We start from the raw sequence: 17,003 nt of genomic DNA on the forward strand, positions 1-17,003 counted from the left end.
GGTTTGCTCAGAGGGACGTTTTGACTGCTCCGGAGGCTTCAGGGAAGCATCCTCAAGGTCCCTCAAGCCTCCGGAGGGCTTCCAGGGGGGCGGGGGAGGCTCTTTTCGCCCTCTCCAGGCTCCTATGAAGCCTCTGGAGCCTAGGGAGGGTGAAAAAAGCATGCAAAAAATGGGGGAGTTGCACCCGTAGTGTGCGCATGCGCTGGGGGGATCGCACATTGCGTTATGGGTGTGGCACGCCTGCACACTGCCCTCCTGCGCTCCCCCAACTTATGGCACGTGGGCCAAAATAGGTTCGCCATCGCTGCCCTGGGCTATTTAGCCACAGTTCATTAAGCCTCTGTTGAGTTTTTTCACTGGCCAAAATGTCCCCTTTTATATAAAACAAAGTATTCTAAACTATATTTTGCAAACAGATTAGCAGAAAGGAATAACAAATACTTTCCAAGAGCCTGTAAAAAGACAAGTTATCCAGGGAATTCCTGATTAAGGCTGGATTTAACTTGGCTTTGGACACTGTGATAAGCGTAGGAAGCAGTGAGTAAACTGGCAGCCATTTCTTCTGTTTGTTCTTTTCCTACTGACACAGCTGTTTGCTTCTGAGATTTTGGAGAGAAACATCTGGACTCCGGGTGTTGATTTTCTCCTGCCCTTTTGTCCTTTTTGTGTTGTGCTCTGTGGCATCTCCAGCAGAAACCCAATTGGGTCCAATTCCAGCCCATCCAAGGTGGCATCTACGCAAACAGAAAGGAGAGAAATGTAGATAAAGAACCAATTAAGGGTCCTAAAATAATAATAGAAATAGACCAGCAGATTTTTACAACTCCTACAAGTTGCAGTACAATTTGCGGGATGCGGTGGCTCAGTGGCTAAGACGCTGAGCTTGTTGATCAGAAAAGTTGGCAGTTCGAATCCCTAGCACCGCGTAATGGAGTGAGCTCCCATTACTTGTCCCAGCTTCTGCCAACCTAGCAGTTCAAAAGAACGTAAAAATGCAAGTAGAAAAATAGGGACCACCTTTGGTGGGAAGGTAACAGCGTTCCATGCATCTTCAGCCACATGCCCATGGAGATGTCTTCAGACAGCACTGGCTCTTCAGCTTTGAAATGGAGATGAGCACCGCCCCCTAGAGTCGGGAACACATATGTGTGAGGGGAACCTTTACCTTTACCTTACAAGTGGATAGTAGGTACTTTGCTGTAGCCGCAGATTGTAGAAAACGAAACAAAAATTTTACTCTATGTTCCTCTGATCCTAAACAGGTCCGCGGTCATCCTCACATTATTTTGAAGATAAAATGAATGCATTACCAGAGCAAAAACAAGCCAAGAATGAAATGAGATGAATGTTTCCTCAAAGTTCCATTTTATTAGAGATGTCATGTTGGAACATCTGGGAAAACCTGAATCTGAAAGCTTCCAGGTTTTCCCCACCTAAAAGAAAGTTCAAACCTCTGCCCAGAAGCCACGTGTCCATCACATGGCCTAATCCAATTGGTTCCAACTGGAGATGCCTCCCAGTCACGCCCTTCAAGGTGCAGGGCAAGATGTCCTTGATTCTGTGAGAAAGGAATGTTATTTAGACTACATACCATGTTTCCCCGAAAATAAGACAGGGTCTTATTTTCTTTTGACCCCCGAAATAAGCACTTGGCCTTATTTTCGGGGAGGTCTTATTATTTTTGAGGTGCAGGGATGGCGAGCATGGTCACCTCGGCTGCTGCTGTGTTGCAGTATTTTCGGGGGAGGGCTTATTTTAGCGCATGCGCTCAAAAGCCCGATTGGGCTTATTATCTGGGGAGGTCTTATTTTCGAGGAAACAGGATATTTCCCATACTCCATATAATCGCCCTTCCTATTTTCCCACAGTAGAAAATGTGGCAGGCCTGCAGGCCCAACGTAAACAATGGCTTCCAGATCTGACAGGAGTACATATTTATCCCATAGCACCTGTTAAATTTGAACCCAGGTTTCAGTTAAAATTCATTGATGCTCCTTGGTCCAACCTTGGTTCTGTGAAAGGATGCTCCTATGTTTTGATTCTGAAACTGTCCCCAGGACAAAATGTGCTTATAACACTTTAGCAGCCTAAATGTTTTCCCCGTATATAAATCTCACTGCATTGGTTGGGGTTTTACACCTTGCTAACTTTGCTTTGCCTTCATTATCTTGTCACAGCTGCCAGAGGATTTTTTCTTTCTTTCTTTCTTTTTTGTGTAAAACTACCGAAAGCTGCGAAAGCTTAATCGGTTGCGATTTGTTAGGTTTGAAAGAGCTGCGGTGAAACGACGCAGCCCTTAAGAGCGCTGAGAAGAGGCTGCCTCTGCTTGTCTAGCCACTTCTACGCCTGCTTTAAAAGGAGCCTCCACTCATGCACTTCTTTTTATATATATATAAATGGTGCATTTAAATAATGTGGACTTGATTACACATGAGTGTTTGTCCCGATGTTTACACAAATTCATTAATAGCTCTTCTTTTCAAACCACCAGTTAGCGTTCCTGGAAGTTTTCCCATTAGCATTTCATGCACTCCGGAGTGTCTCTCTCTCTCTCTCTCTCTTTGTGTTTCAGCTTATTGTGAGGTCGGGAGACAATGAATGAATTCCTGAAAAGCTGGATTATGAATCACTTGACCTATCACCAGTTCGATTGAACAAGCTAGCTTAAGAAAAGCAAAATTTGCTTTCCAGTCATTAGGCCGGCTGGCCCTGGGCAAGGAATCATTTCAGACCCTTATATTTGCATTAGGAAAATGGAAGAATGGTGAATGGATACTTCACTTTTTCTAAGGAAAAGGACAGTAGAGCATAATAAAGGTAAAGGTTCCCCTTGCATTTTTATGTGCTTTCGAACTGCTAGGCTGGCAGAAGCTGGGACAAGTAACGGGAGCTCACTCCGTTACATAGCACTAGGGATTCGAACCACCAAACTGCCGACCTTTCTGATTGACAAACTCAGCGTCTTAGCCGCTGAGCCACCGCATCTCAGAGCATAATAGGAACGACAATAAAATAATGGATATAATGCCAGTTATACAGCCTGATGGGAAACAGTTACCAGGAATTTGGAGCTCGTAATCTTTTCTCTCCTTTCAATACTAAGGGCTGATCAGGTCTGAGCTTCAACACTGAGACTGCCAGCAGGTGGCAGCGAAGAGACACCACAGTAACTCTTTGCTGCCCTCTCTGGCAGTTGTAGTGATTTTTGTAGTGATTGTCTGATGATATTTTTTAATGGAATTGCAGGAAGACATTTAGAAAGCATTTATAGATCTTGTAGGTTATTGGGGTCATGCACTTGCAGAGGTTATTTGGAAAGATGGTTTTAGGAAAGCAATCAAATTGAGGAGTCCATGGTGCTCTCTGAAGGGATATGATGGCTCAGTGGCTAAGACACTGAGCTCGTCGATCAGAAGGATCGGCAGTTCGAATCCTTAGCGCCGTGTAACGGAGTGAGCTCCCATTACTTGTCCCAGCTTCTGCCAGCCTAGCAGTTCGAAAGCACATAAAAATGCAAGTAGAAAAATAGGAACCACCTTTGGTGGGAAGGTAACAGTGTTCGATGCACCTTTAGTGTTTAGACATGCCGGCCACATGACCCCGGAGACGTCTTCAGACAGCGCTGGCTCTTTGGCTTTGAAACAGAGATGAGCACAGCCCCCTAGAGTCGGGAACAACTAGCACATATGTGCGAGGGGAACCTTTACCTTACTTGGTGCTCTCTGAGGTTGGTTGTTTTTTTGCAGATGTTTCATTCAGCAAAAAAACAACCAACCTCAGAGCGCACCAAGGTGACCCCTCTTTTCAACCCTGAGCGACAACTCTTTCTCTGTTATTGGAACCCAAGCTCAAACAACCTTTGAAGCTGGTTTGTTTCTATTCATTACATTTAAGATTACTGCAGTCACATTTTAGGAATTACAGTAAGGTCAAATGCAACATAGTGAATGTAAAATGAAAGTGAAATCATTCAATCAGGACATTCCCCAAATGGCACTAGCTGAATGGAATTCATGGTAACATCTGCCTGTGTTGTTCATATGTTTTTGTAAGTTGGCTTCTTCATAGGTGTGCCAACCTTGTATAAATATTTTGTACCATGTTTCTTTTATGCCTTGTCATTCCTACCTAAGTAGTGATGACTCAAATCATAGGTGAGGCATGAAAAGGAGGACAAAGTGTGTTCGATGATGTTCTAACCTAGGCTTCCCAAAAGCACGAAAAACTCTTTTATTTAGGTTAAAGAGAATTCCTCTCTAGCAAAGTCCCAGCCAACAGTCTTTCATGAGATTTTACAACCACATACCTTTATCAGGCTTGGAGAGCTGCCAGGCCGATATCTTCCAAACACCATGCTGTGGCAGCAATTACTTGGCAAGAAGTCAGGAAAGATCTTCACCCTAATGAATTGAACTAATTGTTTCCTGCAAACTCCACTCCCCTTTCGCTGTTCTTTTATTCCCTATGGGAGGGGCCATTCACCGTCCACCTGTGCCTTTACTCCCGAGTCGGCCCTTGTTCCTTAGCTGTTTCCTTCTCCTCGCAGCTCTGTGCATGCGCACACTGGGAATAGGATCCAGCTGTTCTTCTGCCCCACTGGTATCCGACTCTGAAGGCAGCTGATAACTGTTGGACGGCCCTGGCCCCCACTCTGCCTCCAACACAGAACCCTCATCAGAGCCTTCCCCAGACTCCAGGACTGGCCCACATTTCTCCCCAACCTCCTCACTGTCCAAATCTTCTGCCAGCTCCACTCCATTTCCATCAGACAGTCTGTGATCCGGGTACAGTTATTTGAACAATCATAATCCACATATTTGTTATCATATTCACAATAACATTAATAATCTAGCTATATATTAATATAACTACAATAATATATAACATCGTCGTCAAATCCTCTCCACATTAGCATTTCCCCTTTTTATATCACCTCCTTTCTAAATTCTGTTTCTATTGCGTAACTATTGATAAAATAAATCCCACATCAAAAAATATTCAGTTTCTTCTTTGTCCTAAATAATGAGTGTTAGTCTGTCCATTTCTGCGTTTTCTGGTATTTCCTTAATGACATTCTCCTGACGGAATCTGATCATTTTTCCGTTGTGCAACTACAATTCTGGCTGCAGTTGGTAACTATTGTGTATCTCTTAAAAGCATCAATTCTTAATCAATTTCTCCCCGAATTCTATCCCAAATCTAGCCATGTCGAAGTCTGCTGTAAAAATCTCATCTGATCTCTTGGCCAATCCCCTCTGCGAGCAAGACCCTAAATTTCTCGAAATGGTGATGGCGCTGGACACGGCAATGAAAAGAATGGATTCTTTTAACCAAGAGAAGGTACGTTTTGCTCTGGAAATACTGTATTCCTAAGGAGGAAGTTGAAGTTCTCCAAGTTTTGACATCATTAATTGTGAAGTTTTCCTTGATTGTTCCATAGTTCTTGTCAAGACTGTACCGGGTTTCCCCGAAAATAAGACAGGGTCTTATTTTCTTTTGACCCCCGAAATAAGCACTTGGCCTTATTTTAGGGAGGACTTAATATTTTTGAGGTGTAGGAGGTGGGGAGCATGGTCACCTCATGGCTGCTGCTGTGTTGCAATATTTTCGAGGAGGGCTTATTTTCGGGGGAGGGCTTATTTTAGCACATGCACTCAAAAGCCCTATTGGGCTTATTATCCAGGGAGGTCTTATTTTTGGGGAAACGGGTTATTACTGACTTTATATATTAGAGGATGTGCAAAAGGGGTACAAATGTTAATGAGTCATATTGTACAGTACCAGCAGCTACACCAGTGCAGAGCTGTGTGTGCATCTCTCAGGATTTTAAAAATCACTTAGTGTTATTACAGAGTGAAGTTTGAAATAATGACAAAGAACAAAATAGGCAATTAATACTTAACAATTTGAGATTTAGAACAGTAATTGCCACAGAACAGTAAATTCTCAATCTGTGCTTCTCAGGCTGGGATTTGCAGCCAGGTGAATTTGCACAATTATTAGATGTAAATCAGAACTTCCTGAATTTAATAGAAGCCAGGGGTGGAAATCAACTTACATTTGCTATAAGTTCACAAATGTGAGCGCGCGCAGTGGCCCTTCCATGCATGTGCAGAGCATCAAAAGCGGAATGTGATGACGTCCAGGCAGATGGGCAGAGCCTGCAAAGGTAAGTAGATCAGTGCGGGTTGGGGGAGGAATTTCCTGTGCTACGCGATTTAGATTATCGCATATTTCGGACTATAAGGCACACTTTTTTCCCTCAAAAAAGAGGGTGAAAATCTGGGTGTGTCTTATACACTGAATACAGCATTTTTTTGCCTCCCGAAACCCTGCCCCCTTTGCAAAAACGGCCGTGCATTGCCTTTAGGAGGCTTCCAGAGTGATCCTGGGGACTGGGGAGGGCAAAAATGAGCACAAAAAACATGCCGTTTGTTGCTCATTTTTGGCCCCCCAGGCCCCAGAAGCACTCTATAATCCTCCTAAAGGCTATGCATGCTCTTTTTTTCACAAACAATGGGCCCATTTTTGCAAAAACAGGCCGTTTTTTGCTCATTTCTCCCCCCACCAGCCCCCAGGAGCACTCTACAAGCCTCCTAAAGGCTATGCATTCTCTTTTTTAAAAATAAAAATGGGGCCGTTTTCGCGAAAAATAGGCCGTTTTTGGGAGGACACCAGGGTGCAAATTTTTTTTTTTTTTAAATTGCCTCTTCAAAATCTTGGTGTGTCTTATACTCCGGTGCATCTTATACTCTGAAAAATATGGTAGCTAGAAAGTAGATCAGGGGTGTCCAAACTTGGGAACTTTAAGACTTGTGGACTTCAACTCCCAGAATTCCCCAGCCAGAATGGCTGGCAGGGGAATTCTGGGAGTTGAAGTCCACAAGTCTTAAAGTTCCCAAGTTTGGACACCCCTGAAGTAGATGATTCTAGCTAATATAAATTGCGCATCACAGCTGATCATTGCTAATACCGCTTCAGGCAAACCGGTCTGAACTGGTAGCATTTCACCCCTGAATCAAGTTCAGAAGTTCCAGAAATCAACAGTGCAACTCTGAACCTCATTTGTTCTCTATTGGAAATCAACTTTTGCCTTGTGTGCTTGCTCATAATGGCTTTTTATATTTTGTTGTCCGTTTTCAAAACAATCTCATGAAAGTTTTTAAAAACAATGATAAAAACTAATACTCATGTAAAGTAAAAAGAAAAAAACATCAAAGGGAAAGCTAAAAGCATAAGAGAGAAAGAAAAAGAGAAGAGCAAGTGAAAAAAAAAATACAAAGAATTGACTTCCGATCTTCTTTGTAGATCTGTAAGCATAAATATGCCTCTTACTCTAAGGTTGCAACGTGACTCTCTTCTTTCTAGTATCTATCCATTCCAGTCATCAAACCATAAATCATTGAGTTAATTTTGTTTTGTATGTACATAAAATGTACATAAAAGGTTTCCATTGTACTTTCTCTAATGATTAAGTCAATTTGGCCATCTCAACAAGTTCCATGATCTTCACCAACGAGCCCCCCATTGTTTATATTGTTGTATCTTTCCATCTTTGTGTACACCAGGGGTGTCCAAACTTGAGAACTTTAAGACTTGTGGACTTCAATTCCCAGAATTCCCCAGCCAGCTGGCTGGGGAATTCTGGGAGTTGAAGTCCACAAGTCTTAAAGTTCTCAAGTTTGGACACCCCTGGTGTACACAATATAAAAACAGAATTCCATAACTCCCCCCCCCCCAACTGTTTGTCCATCAATCTGGCTCTTTATATTATGGACTAATTTTAAGATTTTATGTTATATTATGAATCACATTCCCGTAATAAAATCTCGTATTTAAGAACCAAGAGAGCAAGAACCAATGTATTTAGAGAAATCTTTACACTTAGCTAAACTGTTTTTGGTGTTGTTGTTTTTTTGTAAAAAATCCGGTGAAGATATAACATGCTCAGTAGTCACAGAATACTTAATTTAGCTGAAAATGAAAACATGGAAAGGACAACCAGTGTTGTGGCCTGCCAGTGGCCAGCAGAGCTGGCAGCAGATTCGGACAGTGAGGAGGTTGGGGGAGGAAGATGGGCCAGTCCTGGAGTCTGGGGAAGGCTCTGATGAGGGCTGTGTGTTGGAGACAGAGAGGGGGCCAGAGCCATATGCCAGTTATCAGCTGCCTTCAGAGTCCGACATCAGTGAGGCAGAGGAACAGCTGGAGCCTGTTCCCAGTGTGCGCTTGCGCAGAGTTGCCAGACCAAGAGAACAGTTAAAGAACAGGGGTCGGCTTGGGAGTAAAGGCACAGGTGGACAGTGAATGGTCCCTCCCAGAGGAAATAAAAGAGGAGCGAAAGGGGAGTGGAGTTTGCAGGAGCCCATTAGTTTGCTTAATTGGTTCATGACTCTCCTTGCCATGTTTTGCAGATATCTGCCTGTCAGCTCTCCAAGTCAGATAAGGTCTGTGACTGTAAATCCTCCCTTGAAAGACTTTGCTGGCTGTGAATGAGCAGAATTCACAGGAAATTAATAAAACATTGTTTTGTCGGGACAAGGAGTTTGTCTTGGGAAGCCTAGGTCAGAACAACCAGAGTGGAAAAGAATGTATTTGGAAAATATGGAGTTAATTATGAAGTTCCATTGGTTCAAATCAGAACTGAAATGGGGAATTCTGGCTGGAGTATTCTCGGAGTTGACGTCCAGACGTCTTCAAGTTACCAAGGTTGAGAAACATTGGCTCCCATGATCTGCCTTGCTGGTTATTGAAAACATTTCTTCTTCTTCTTCTTTTAACAGGTGAATCAAATCCAAAGAACCGTCATAGAGCCCCTGAAAAAGTAAGTTGTGATGTTTCCATATAAGCAACAATCTTTTGCAATCTTTTACAAATGAATGTGATTTAACATGGGAACAAGAAACCTGCTTTCCCTCAAGGCTTATGGAGTGAAACCTACAGCTTGTGAAATTCTGCAGATCCCAACTTGTGTTTAGTAAAATAACAAACCCGGAATTACTAGCCTTCCTTTTAGAGAGAATGTGCAAGCAAAATGGAATTAAAAATTAGTAGTGAGTGTATACATATAGTAAAAAAAATCACCAGCAAACTATTACAACTCTTTTGCTCATTTGCTGATAGAATTAAAACCTCTTCCATTATTTATTTATTTATTTAGCATGTGGCATATAATGTCAAGCTTGTCGATCAGAAAGGTCGGCGGTTCGAATCCCTACCGCCGCATAATGGAGTGAGCTCCCATTACTTTGGTAGGAATAGCAGCCACCTTCTTCCTAAAACTGAAAAAAAAGTAAAAATATTCTGTTTAAAAGTGCATTTTAGCCAGGCATATATTCATATACGTAGTTTTTTTTAAAAATATTATTATTGCAAGTCTGTGAGCTTCTTTTTCATGTTTCTTTTAAAACTCATTAGCATTTACTTGAGCTATAAGCCAAGCATCTGAGGCTCTTTTTAGAGAACTTCTATTACTACAATCAAACAATTGCCGGAATCTTTAGATTCATTTTTTTTGTATTAAAAGGAAGTTGTGTGAGCAGAACAAAATGACTTTAATAAGACAGCGAGTGAGGCAAATTGCTCAGTTAACACCTTTTGTTTCACTTGACATTTTTTCCTGCTTCTAAATTAAAGCAACATAAGTCTAAGGCAGTTGCGTTTATCGCCTGTTAGGAATGGAGTGGGATTTGGGAGCAAGGTAGTTGAAGGTGCTCTGGAATTTTGTAGCATTTGTTTTTCCATCTTCTTCCTCCTCCAACTCCTTGGTTGAAACCATAGAGAAGGTTTAGAAGCTTGCTGGACAGAATTTAGCAGGGACGCGGTTCCTCAGTGGCTAAGTCGATCAGAAAGATCGGCAGTTCGGCGGTTTCAAATCCCTAGCGCTGCATAACGGAGTAAGCTCCCTTTACTTGTCCCAGCTTCTGCCCATCTAGCAGTTTGAAAGCACTTAAAAATGCAGTTAGAAAAATAGGAACCACCTTGGGTGGGAAAGTAATGTCAAGCTTGTCGATCAGAAAGTTCAGTGGTTCGAATCCCTAGCGCTGCACAACGGAGTGAGCTCCTGTTACTTGTCCCAGCTTCTGCCAACCTAGCAGTTCAAAAGCATGTAAAAAAGCAAGTAGAAAAATAGGGACCACCTTTGGTGGGAAGGTAAGAGCATTCCACGTGCCTTTGGAGTTTAGTCATGCCGTCCATATGACCACGGAGACGTCTTCAGACAGTGCTGGCTCTTCGGCTTTGAAACAGAGATGAGCACTGCCCCCTAGAGTCAGTAACGACCAGCACATATGTGCGAGGGGAACCTTTACCTATTTTTATAGTGGTCTTCCTCCAGCTGATGTCCTTCAAATATGATGGGATTGGTAATTTCTAGGAAACGTACATTTGCTGGTTAGGAACTGGGAGAGCATCTTGTTTCCAACCCTATATTTTAATGTGCTGTCAGCTCAAATATTTGATTCATATGGGAAGGCATTAAAACCGAACAGGTTTAAGCAGGTCTCCTCTGTTGTCACGTAAAACAATTGAATACTGAATATGTATTTTTATTTGGGGTTTTGGAGTTAAGGGAAAAACCTGTCAGCATTTACCTGAAAGCTCATTATACTATCTGGAAAGGCAGATATAAATTAAAAGGAATCTTCTCTATATATATAAAAAAATGTGTTTGTGTCTCTGCGTTCCAGCATAACTCTGGAACGCCTCGAGCAATTTCAACCAAATTTGAAGCACAGATGACTTACTCTCTGGAAACAAATACTGTGGGGGTAAGACACCCCTAAAACCCCTCGGTGTGTGTGTTCTGTTAAGATATAGACTGTTGTGCCTTAACATGGCTTCTACTGTACTGCTGTAAAATGGCTTCTACTGTACAGCACAGTGGAGTTGCCATGGTAACAGCTTCACAGTACTCCACAAGGGGGTTCCCTCTGGTAAGGGGGAAAATCCAATATTAGAAATTACGTTTGATGCAGATATTTCCCCCCTATAAATAAATACTCCAGCAATGCCAGAATAGGCTTAGCATTGGGGGTTTCGTGGGGCAGAGAGTTTAGAGTGGGATAGCTGCGTTCACTCTTATCAACCACTGAGCTGGGCATTTGCAGGGGGAAAAATCACCCAGGCAAACATGATACTGGCTTAGCTCTTCTCCCACTTCCCTGCCCTGTTTTTTGGGGAGATCAGTAAATCTCAGAAGTTATCAAATCTGAAACCTAATTCCCTATTGTTTATTCCCTTCTGCTCCATCCAGTCGCCCAGATTCTATCCAAAATTAAGATACTATAGCCCCCAAATTAGGATTTCCCTCCCTTTCTCCTAATTTCTTTCTCCTTCCTTCCGTCTCCCATCTCTTTCTCCTTCCTTCCCTCTCTCTTTCCCTCCTTACTTCATTCTCCCAACTTTCTCCTTCCTTCACTCCCTCCATCCCTTCCTTCTCCCATCTCTTTCTCTTTCCTTCCTCCCTTCCTTCCTCCCTTCCTTCTCCCATCTGTGATTTTTTTCTCTTCCAGTTCTCATGTTCAGCTCCATCCAGTCGCCCAGATTCTATCCAAAATTAAGAGCTTACAGGGTCATAAAAACGGACAATTCTCGTGTTTCCCTCTGCTTTGTGATCGTGCATTGTGTCGGGGGGGGGGGGCATGGTGTCCAGGGAGTATTTGCTTTGCGTTTGAGTTGACTGTCCGCCTGTTGCATCCATGGAGGATCTGGAAAGTGAAGTGGGGGGGGGGGAGAGGAGGAGGCTAAAGAATGTACTCTTATTAGCAACATTTTTTGGGGAAAAAAGCTTCCAGGGCTACGGCACTTATCTGTTTTTGGGAAGCCTCCTAGTTCTCCCACCTAACACCCTGTAGGTCAGAGTTGAATGGGAATGGCCTTTTTCAGAAACCAAAAAATAAAACAAAATAAAATAAAATGAAGCATTGCTTTCCTCAGAGGAGAATCTCCTCCCAGGCCTCACCCAGGCTTCCCGAGTCCAAGAAGCTAATTTTTATTTAATTCCAACAGCTGCATTTCATTACTCCCCTTCAGTGGTGGTCCGTAAAATTTATTAGTTTTTTTTTTTAAGATCAATGCAATTTGGGCCATTATCATTAGTGGCAATACAGCCTAATCGGAATCAGATGCAGAATCAAATTCCCACCGCTCTGGCTCAGCACCGGAAGCTGCGGGAGGCGCTTGGCCAGTTTGGAGTGCGAAACAGCTTTTCCTCCAAAGCTGCAGCGGCTGAGTGCGGGAGGCCAGCCCAGGTTCCCTCCCTCTAACCGTAATCAGGGGCTCTTCATGTTCATTTGAAGAACGGTTGCAGGGACTGGGCATGGCTGGTCTAGTGAAGAGAAGGTCCAGGGGAGACAGGATAGCATCTTCCAATACATGAGGGGCTGCCAGAGAGGAGGGGTCAAGCTGTTTTCCAAGGTACCTGAAGGCCAGACAAGGAATAATGGATGGAAGCTGAACAAGGAGAGATTGAACCTGGAAATAAGGAGGAGTTTTCTGACAGTGAGAACAATCAACCAAAGGAACAAAAGTTGCCTTCGGAAGTTGTGGGAGCTTCATCCCTGGAGGCTTTCAAGAAGAGACTGGACTGCCATCTGTCAGAAATGGTATTAGGTCTCCTGCTTGGGCGGGAGGTTGGACTAGATGACCTACAAGGTCCCTTCCAACTCTGTTAATCTGTGATCTGTAAAAATGTTAGATAGCTACACAGACAGACAGACATATAGATACACAGGTAGCCAGGCAGGCAGAGAGATAGATAGACAGATAGAGATGATAGACAGATAGAGATGATAGACAGATTTTTAAATATTTTTAGATACATAGATGATAGATAGATAGATAGATAGATAGATAGATGATAGATAGATAGATAGATAGATGATGATAGATAGATAGATAGATAGATAGATAGATAGATAGATAGATAGATAGATAGATAGATAGATAGATAGATAGATAGATGTAGGTAGACAGACAGACAGACAGACAGACAGACAGAGATGATAGATTTTTAAAATATTTTTATATTTCTAGATAGATGATAGATAATAGATAGGTAGACAGACAGACAGACAGATGATAGATAGATAGATATAGATATGGATATAGATAGATATAGATAGATGATAGATAGATAGATAGATAGATAGATAGATGATAGATAGATAGATAGATAGATAGATAGATAGATAGATAGATAGATAGATAGATAGATAGATAGAGATGTAGATGTAGATGTAGATGTAGATGTAGATGTAGGTATGCCATATTTGGGCATGCCAGGGGTTGTAACACAAATACATACCTATTTCCCTGGCCTAGCTGATAAGGAAGAGAGCCTGTGGCTTAGTGGCAATTACATCGGCCTAATATGCAATACAGCCCTGGTTCGATTCCCAGTAAGGGTATGGCTAGCTGATGAGACCTAAATAGGTTGAAATAGATCTATACTAGTCTCCCTTTATTTATTTATCAGCACAAATACAACATAGATATAGAAATATATATATAGAGAGTCAAACAGTCAATGGAAAGATCCATACTATGAAAGAATCTTGGATTTGCATCATGTATTTTCCAAACAGCAGTTGTCTCCCAAGGGCCTTGTGGCAGGAAGGAACTATATAGAAAACTTGGTCTTAACTTCCATATTTGTGGCCATTTCTGAAGCCAAGGTATGCCACAGGTGCCTGCCTTGTTCTTCATCGTGTTTCAAGGCTGCTGCTGCTGCTCCTCCTTCAAAAGCCCCCGAGGCGCTGGAGAGAATTGGAGAATAATTCTAGACTCCCTTCCAAGCTTAGAGGATGGTGCAATACGTTGGCTGTCCTGTGTTAATGCCGAGGGGAAGGGGCCAGGCTAGCAAGCTGCTTGACACAGTTGGCAGTTTTTCCTTAGAGATTCAGAACTGTGCGCATTCTCTGTGGGCAGAATTTATAGCCAGGCCTGAGGCTAGATTGACAGTTCCATTTCTGAGGGTAACCATAGGAGACAGAATGGAAATAGTAAAGAAAAAAACATTTGCAAATGGGACATTTGTCATATCTTGCACCCTTCTGGGCGACCTGCTTCAAATCCAAGGGATGAAGTCTTCCAAACCAGCTTGCAGTTGCTGTGGTTCTCTGCAAACCAGAACTGACACACCATTCAATGTTTATTCTGACCTAGGCTTCTCAAGAGCACAAAGTCGACTCCTCGTCCCGATAAAACCCCTTTTATTTAGGTTAAAGGGAATTCCTCTCCAGCAAAGTCCCGGCCAACTGTCTTTCATGAGATTTTACAACTGCATACCTTTATCAGGCTTGGAGAGCTGCCAGGCCTATATCTTCCAAACGCCATGCTGTAGCAGCAATTACTTGGCAAGAAGTCAGGAACAGATCTTCACCCTAATGAATGGAACTAATTGTCTCCTGCAAACTCCATTCCTCTTTATTCCCTATGGGAGGGTCCATTCACCGTCCACCTGTGCCTTTACTCCCAAGTCAGCCCTTGTTCCTTAGCTGTTCCCTTCTCCTGGCAGCTCTGCACATTTGCACATTGGGAACAGGCTCCAGCTGTTCTTCTGCCCCACTGATGTCCAACTCCGAAGGCAACTGATAACAGAGCACTTCCCCAGACTCCAGGACTGGCCCATATTCCTCCCCAACTTCCTCACTTTCTGAGTCTGTCACCAGCTCCGCTGGCCACTGGCGGGCCACAACAATGTTGTAATGTGGGTTTGTTTAATTCATGTGCATTCAGCTGGTGTGGTTCATGATTTATGCTCACTGTTTATTAACTAAACGATGAAGCGAACCATGTGTGTGTTAGCACACGGTGTTACTTACCCACATTATGAACCTGAGCATAACTGACACTGGTTCCTGCCCCTGTCTAGGGCATTTTCTACCATCTTTGGTGAAAGTAGAACCGCAAACTTTCTGAATCGACATGTTTGCAAAAGCTACATTGACCCACAACTCTGTCAACCTCAAGGCAGGTTTTTCACAACAGCTGAAACTTACTGGTAGGGGTGTGTGTGTGTGTGTGTGTGTATTTGTTTGCTTCTTTGTCTCAAAGATGCTTCCTTTCCCCCCCAAAAAGCAACTGGACTTTCTGGTTTTTTTCTTTGAAAACATTTTGCTTCTCATCCAAAAAGCTTCTTCAGTTCTAACTGAACCGTTCGGTTCTCTGAACTTTAGTTAGAACTGAACAAGCTTCTTGGATGAGGAGCAAAATGTTTTCAAAGAAAAGAAAATACAAGGGGGGGGGGAAGCACCTTTAATACAACCAAGACCTGGATGATTGACTATTTCCACAAACATGTTTTCTTGTTTGTTTTAAACATTTTCCCCCAGTCCAGAGCTCCAGTTTCATCAAGCTCTGCCTTTTCCATAGAATAAAAGAGAAGAGAATAGGAGAGAATAAAGAAGAGAAGAGAAAAGAGAGAATAGGATAGGATCGGATAAGATAGGATAATAGAATAGAGAAGAGAGGATAGGATAGGATAGGATAGGATAGGATAGAATAGAATAGCATCGAAAAGTTGGAAGGGACCTTGGAGGTCTTCTAGCCCAACCCTAGGCCACTTCAGAGAAATGGCTATTTAATCTCTTCTTAAAAACTTCCAGTGTTCGAGAATTTACAACCTCTGGAAGCCAAGTTGTCCCACTTGATTCATTGTTCTAACTGTCAGGAAATTTACTCTAGCCATCTTGAAATCCGTACTAAGAACTGTACTTAATACACACAGAGGGGAAGCGTGGATTTTTTTCTCTCCTTTCATTCTCCATAACCCCCTAAATCTTCCATCAGTTCATCGCACAATCTTGGCCTGTGAATCTTAGACAGTGAAAACAGATGACCCAACAGCTGGATTTCTCCCGGGATGGGGTGGGGGTGGAGGATTAAGAAACCGGAAGCTGCAAAAGAAAGCTTTCCAATCCTTCTAGAACTTTAATGAGGGCTTCATACAGAAAGTTAGCCACATGGCATGGCCTCCCCCCCTCCGCCCATCCCGTTTGCTGTCTCTCTCCCTCCCCGCCCCCATCCTCCCCACTTTCTGGGGGCTCTTAGGTCTTAATCCCCGGTTGGTTTGAGCTGTCATCTTCTTTTTTCTACGGCTTTTTGCTGTAGTCTGAAAGGATGGTTTTAATTTCCCCTTCCTGGTGGGTGGACGAGCCTGCGATGGACGGACGTGTGGGCATGGATTGTGGAATGGCATTCCTGAACGGAGACCAAATGCTTTGGTGTAGCTCTGTGCCAGCCTGTCTTTGTCCCAATCCTCACTTCCTCCTGTATATATTTTCCCCTGCTGCCTTTTCTGACAGTTGCTATTTTTTTTCCCTTTCTCTTTCTTTGCTCCTGATTCTCTTTTCCTCCTTCTTATTCTTCTCCCCCTCCTCCTTCTCTTTCTCCTCCTCCTCTTCCTCTTCTCCCTCTCTTCCTCCTCACCCCCAAATCCTCCTTTTCTCCTCCTCCTCCTCTCCCTCTTCCTCCTCACTGCCCAAGTCCTCCTTTTCTCCTCCCCCCCTTTTTTCTTTCTTTCTTTCTCTTCTCCTCCTCCTCCTCCTCGCTCTCTCCCCAAATCTTCCTCCTCCTTTTCTCCTCTTTTTCTTCTTCTCCTCCTCCTCCTCCTCCTTTTTACCTTTTCTCCTCTTCTTCTCCTTCTCCTGCTCTTCCTCCCCCTCTCCTCCTCCTTTTCTCCTCTTCTTCTTCTCCTTCTCCCTCCTCCATCTCTTCTTCTCCACCTCCTCCTCTTTTTCTCCTTCTTCCTCCTCCTCCTCCCCCCCTTCCAAATCCTCTCTCCACCTCCACCCCCCACACAATTCACATGTTAATGTCCTTTGAGCGACATCTCTCCTTTGATTTTCTTTTGGGTTCCTCACCACATGTAACGCTGCTCCAAATTGCTCTGTGCCCTGTTATATGATTTATTGCTCTTTTTGTTAGTAGCCTGAGGATTAGTGGGGGGGGGGGGGGGGGAACACGTCCATTTTTTGGAAACCACATAAGATAATTACTTACTT

At 43.2% G+C, this 17,003-nt stretch overlaps 1 protein-coding gene across 2 annotated transcripts in view; it reads left to right on the forward strand.

Moving 5' to 3' along the window:
* The window catches only part of BIN3 (bridging integrator 3), a 177,000-nt gene that overhangs the window by 83,349 nt on the left and 76,648 nt on the right, over window positions 1-17,003 (forward strand). For both annotated transcript variants that reach the window (XR_014176026.1, XM_081960820.1), the window contains exons 5-6: window positions 5,204-5,340; window positions 8,781-8,821. Coding sequence is in view for 1 of the 2 variants with exons in the window: in XM_081960820.1 (XP_081816946.1) it covers window positions 5,204-5,340; window positions 8,781-8,821 (178 nt within the window). In the remaining variant the exon portion in view is untranslated. The remainder of the gene's footprint in view (window positions 1-5,203; window positions 5,341-8,780; window positions 8,822-17,003) is intronic.

The sequence above is a fragment of the Natrix helvetica genome (genome assembly GCF_964273705.1).
Source record: "Natrix helvetica genome assembly, chromosome: 8".
Lineage (NCBI taxonomy): Eukaryota > Metazoa > Chordata > Lepidosauria > Squamata > Natricidae > Natrix > Natrix helvetica.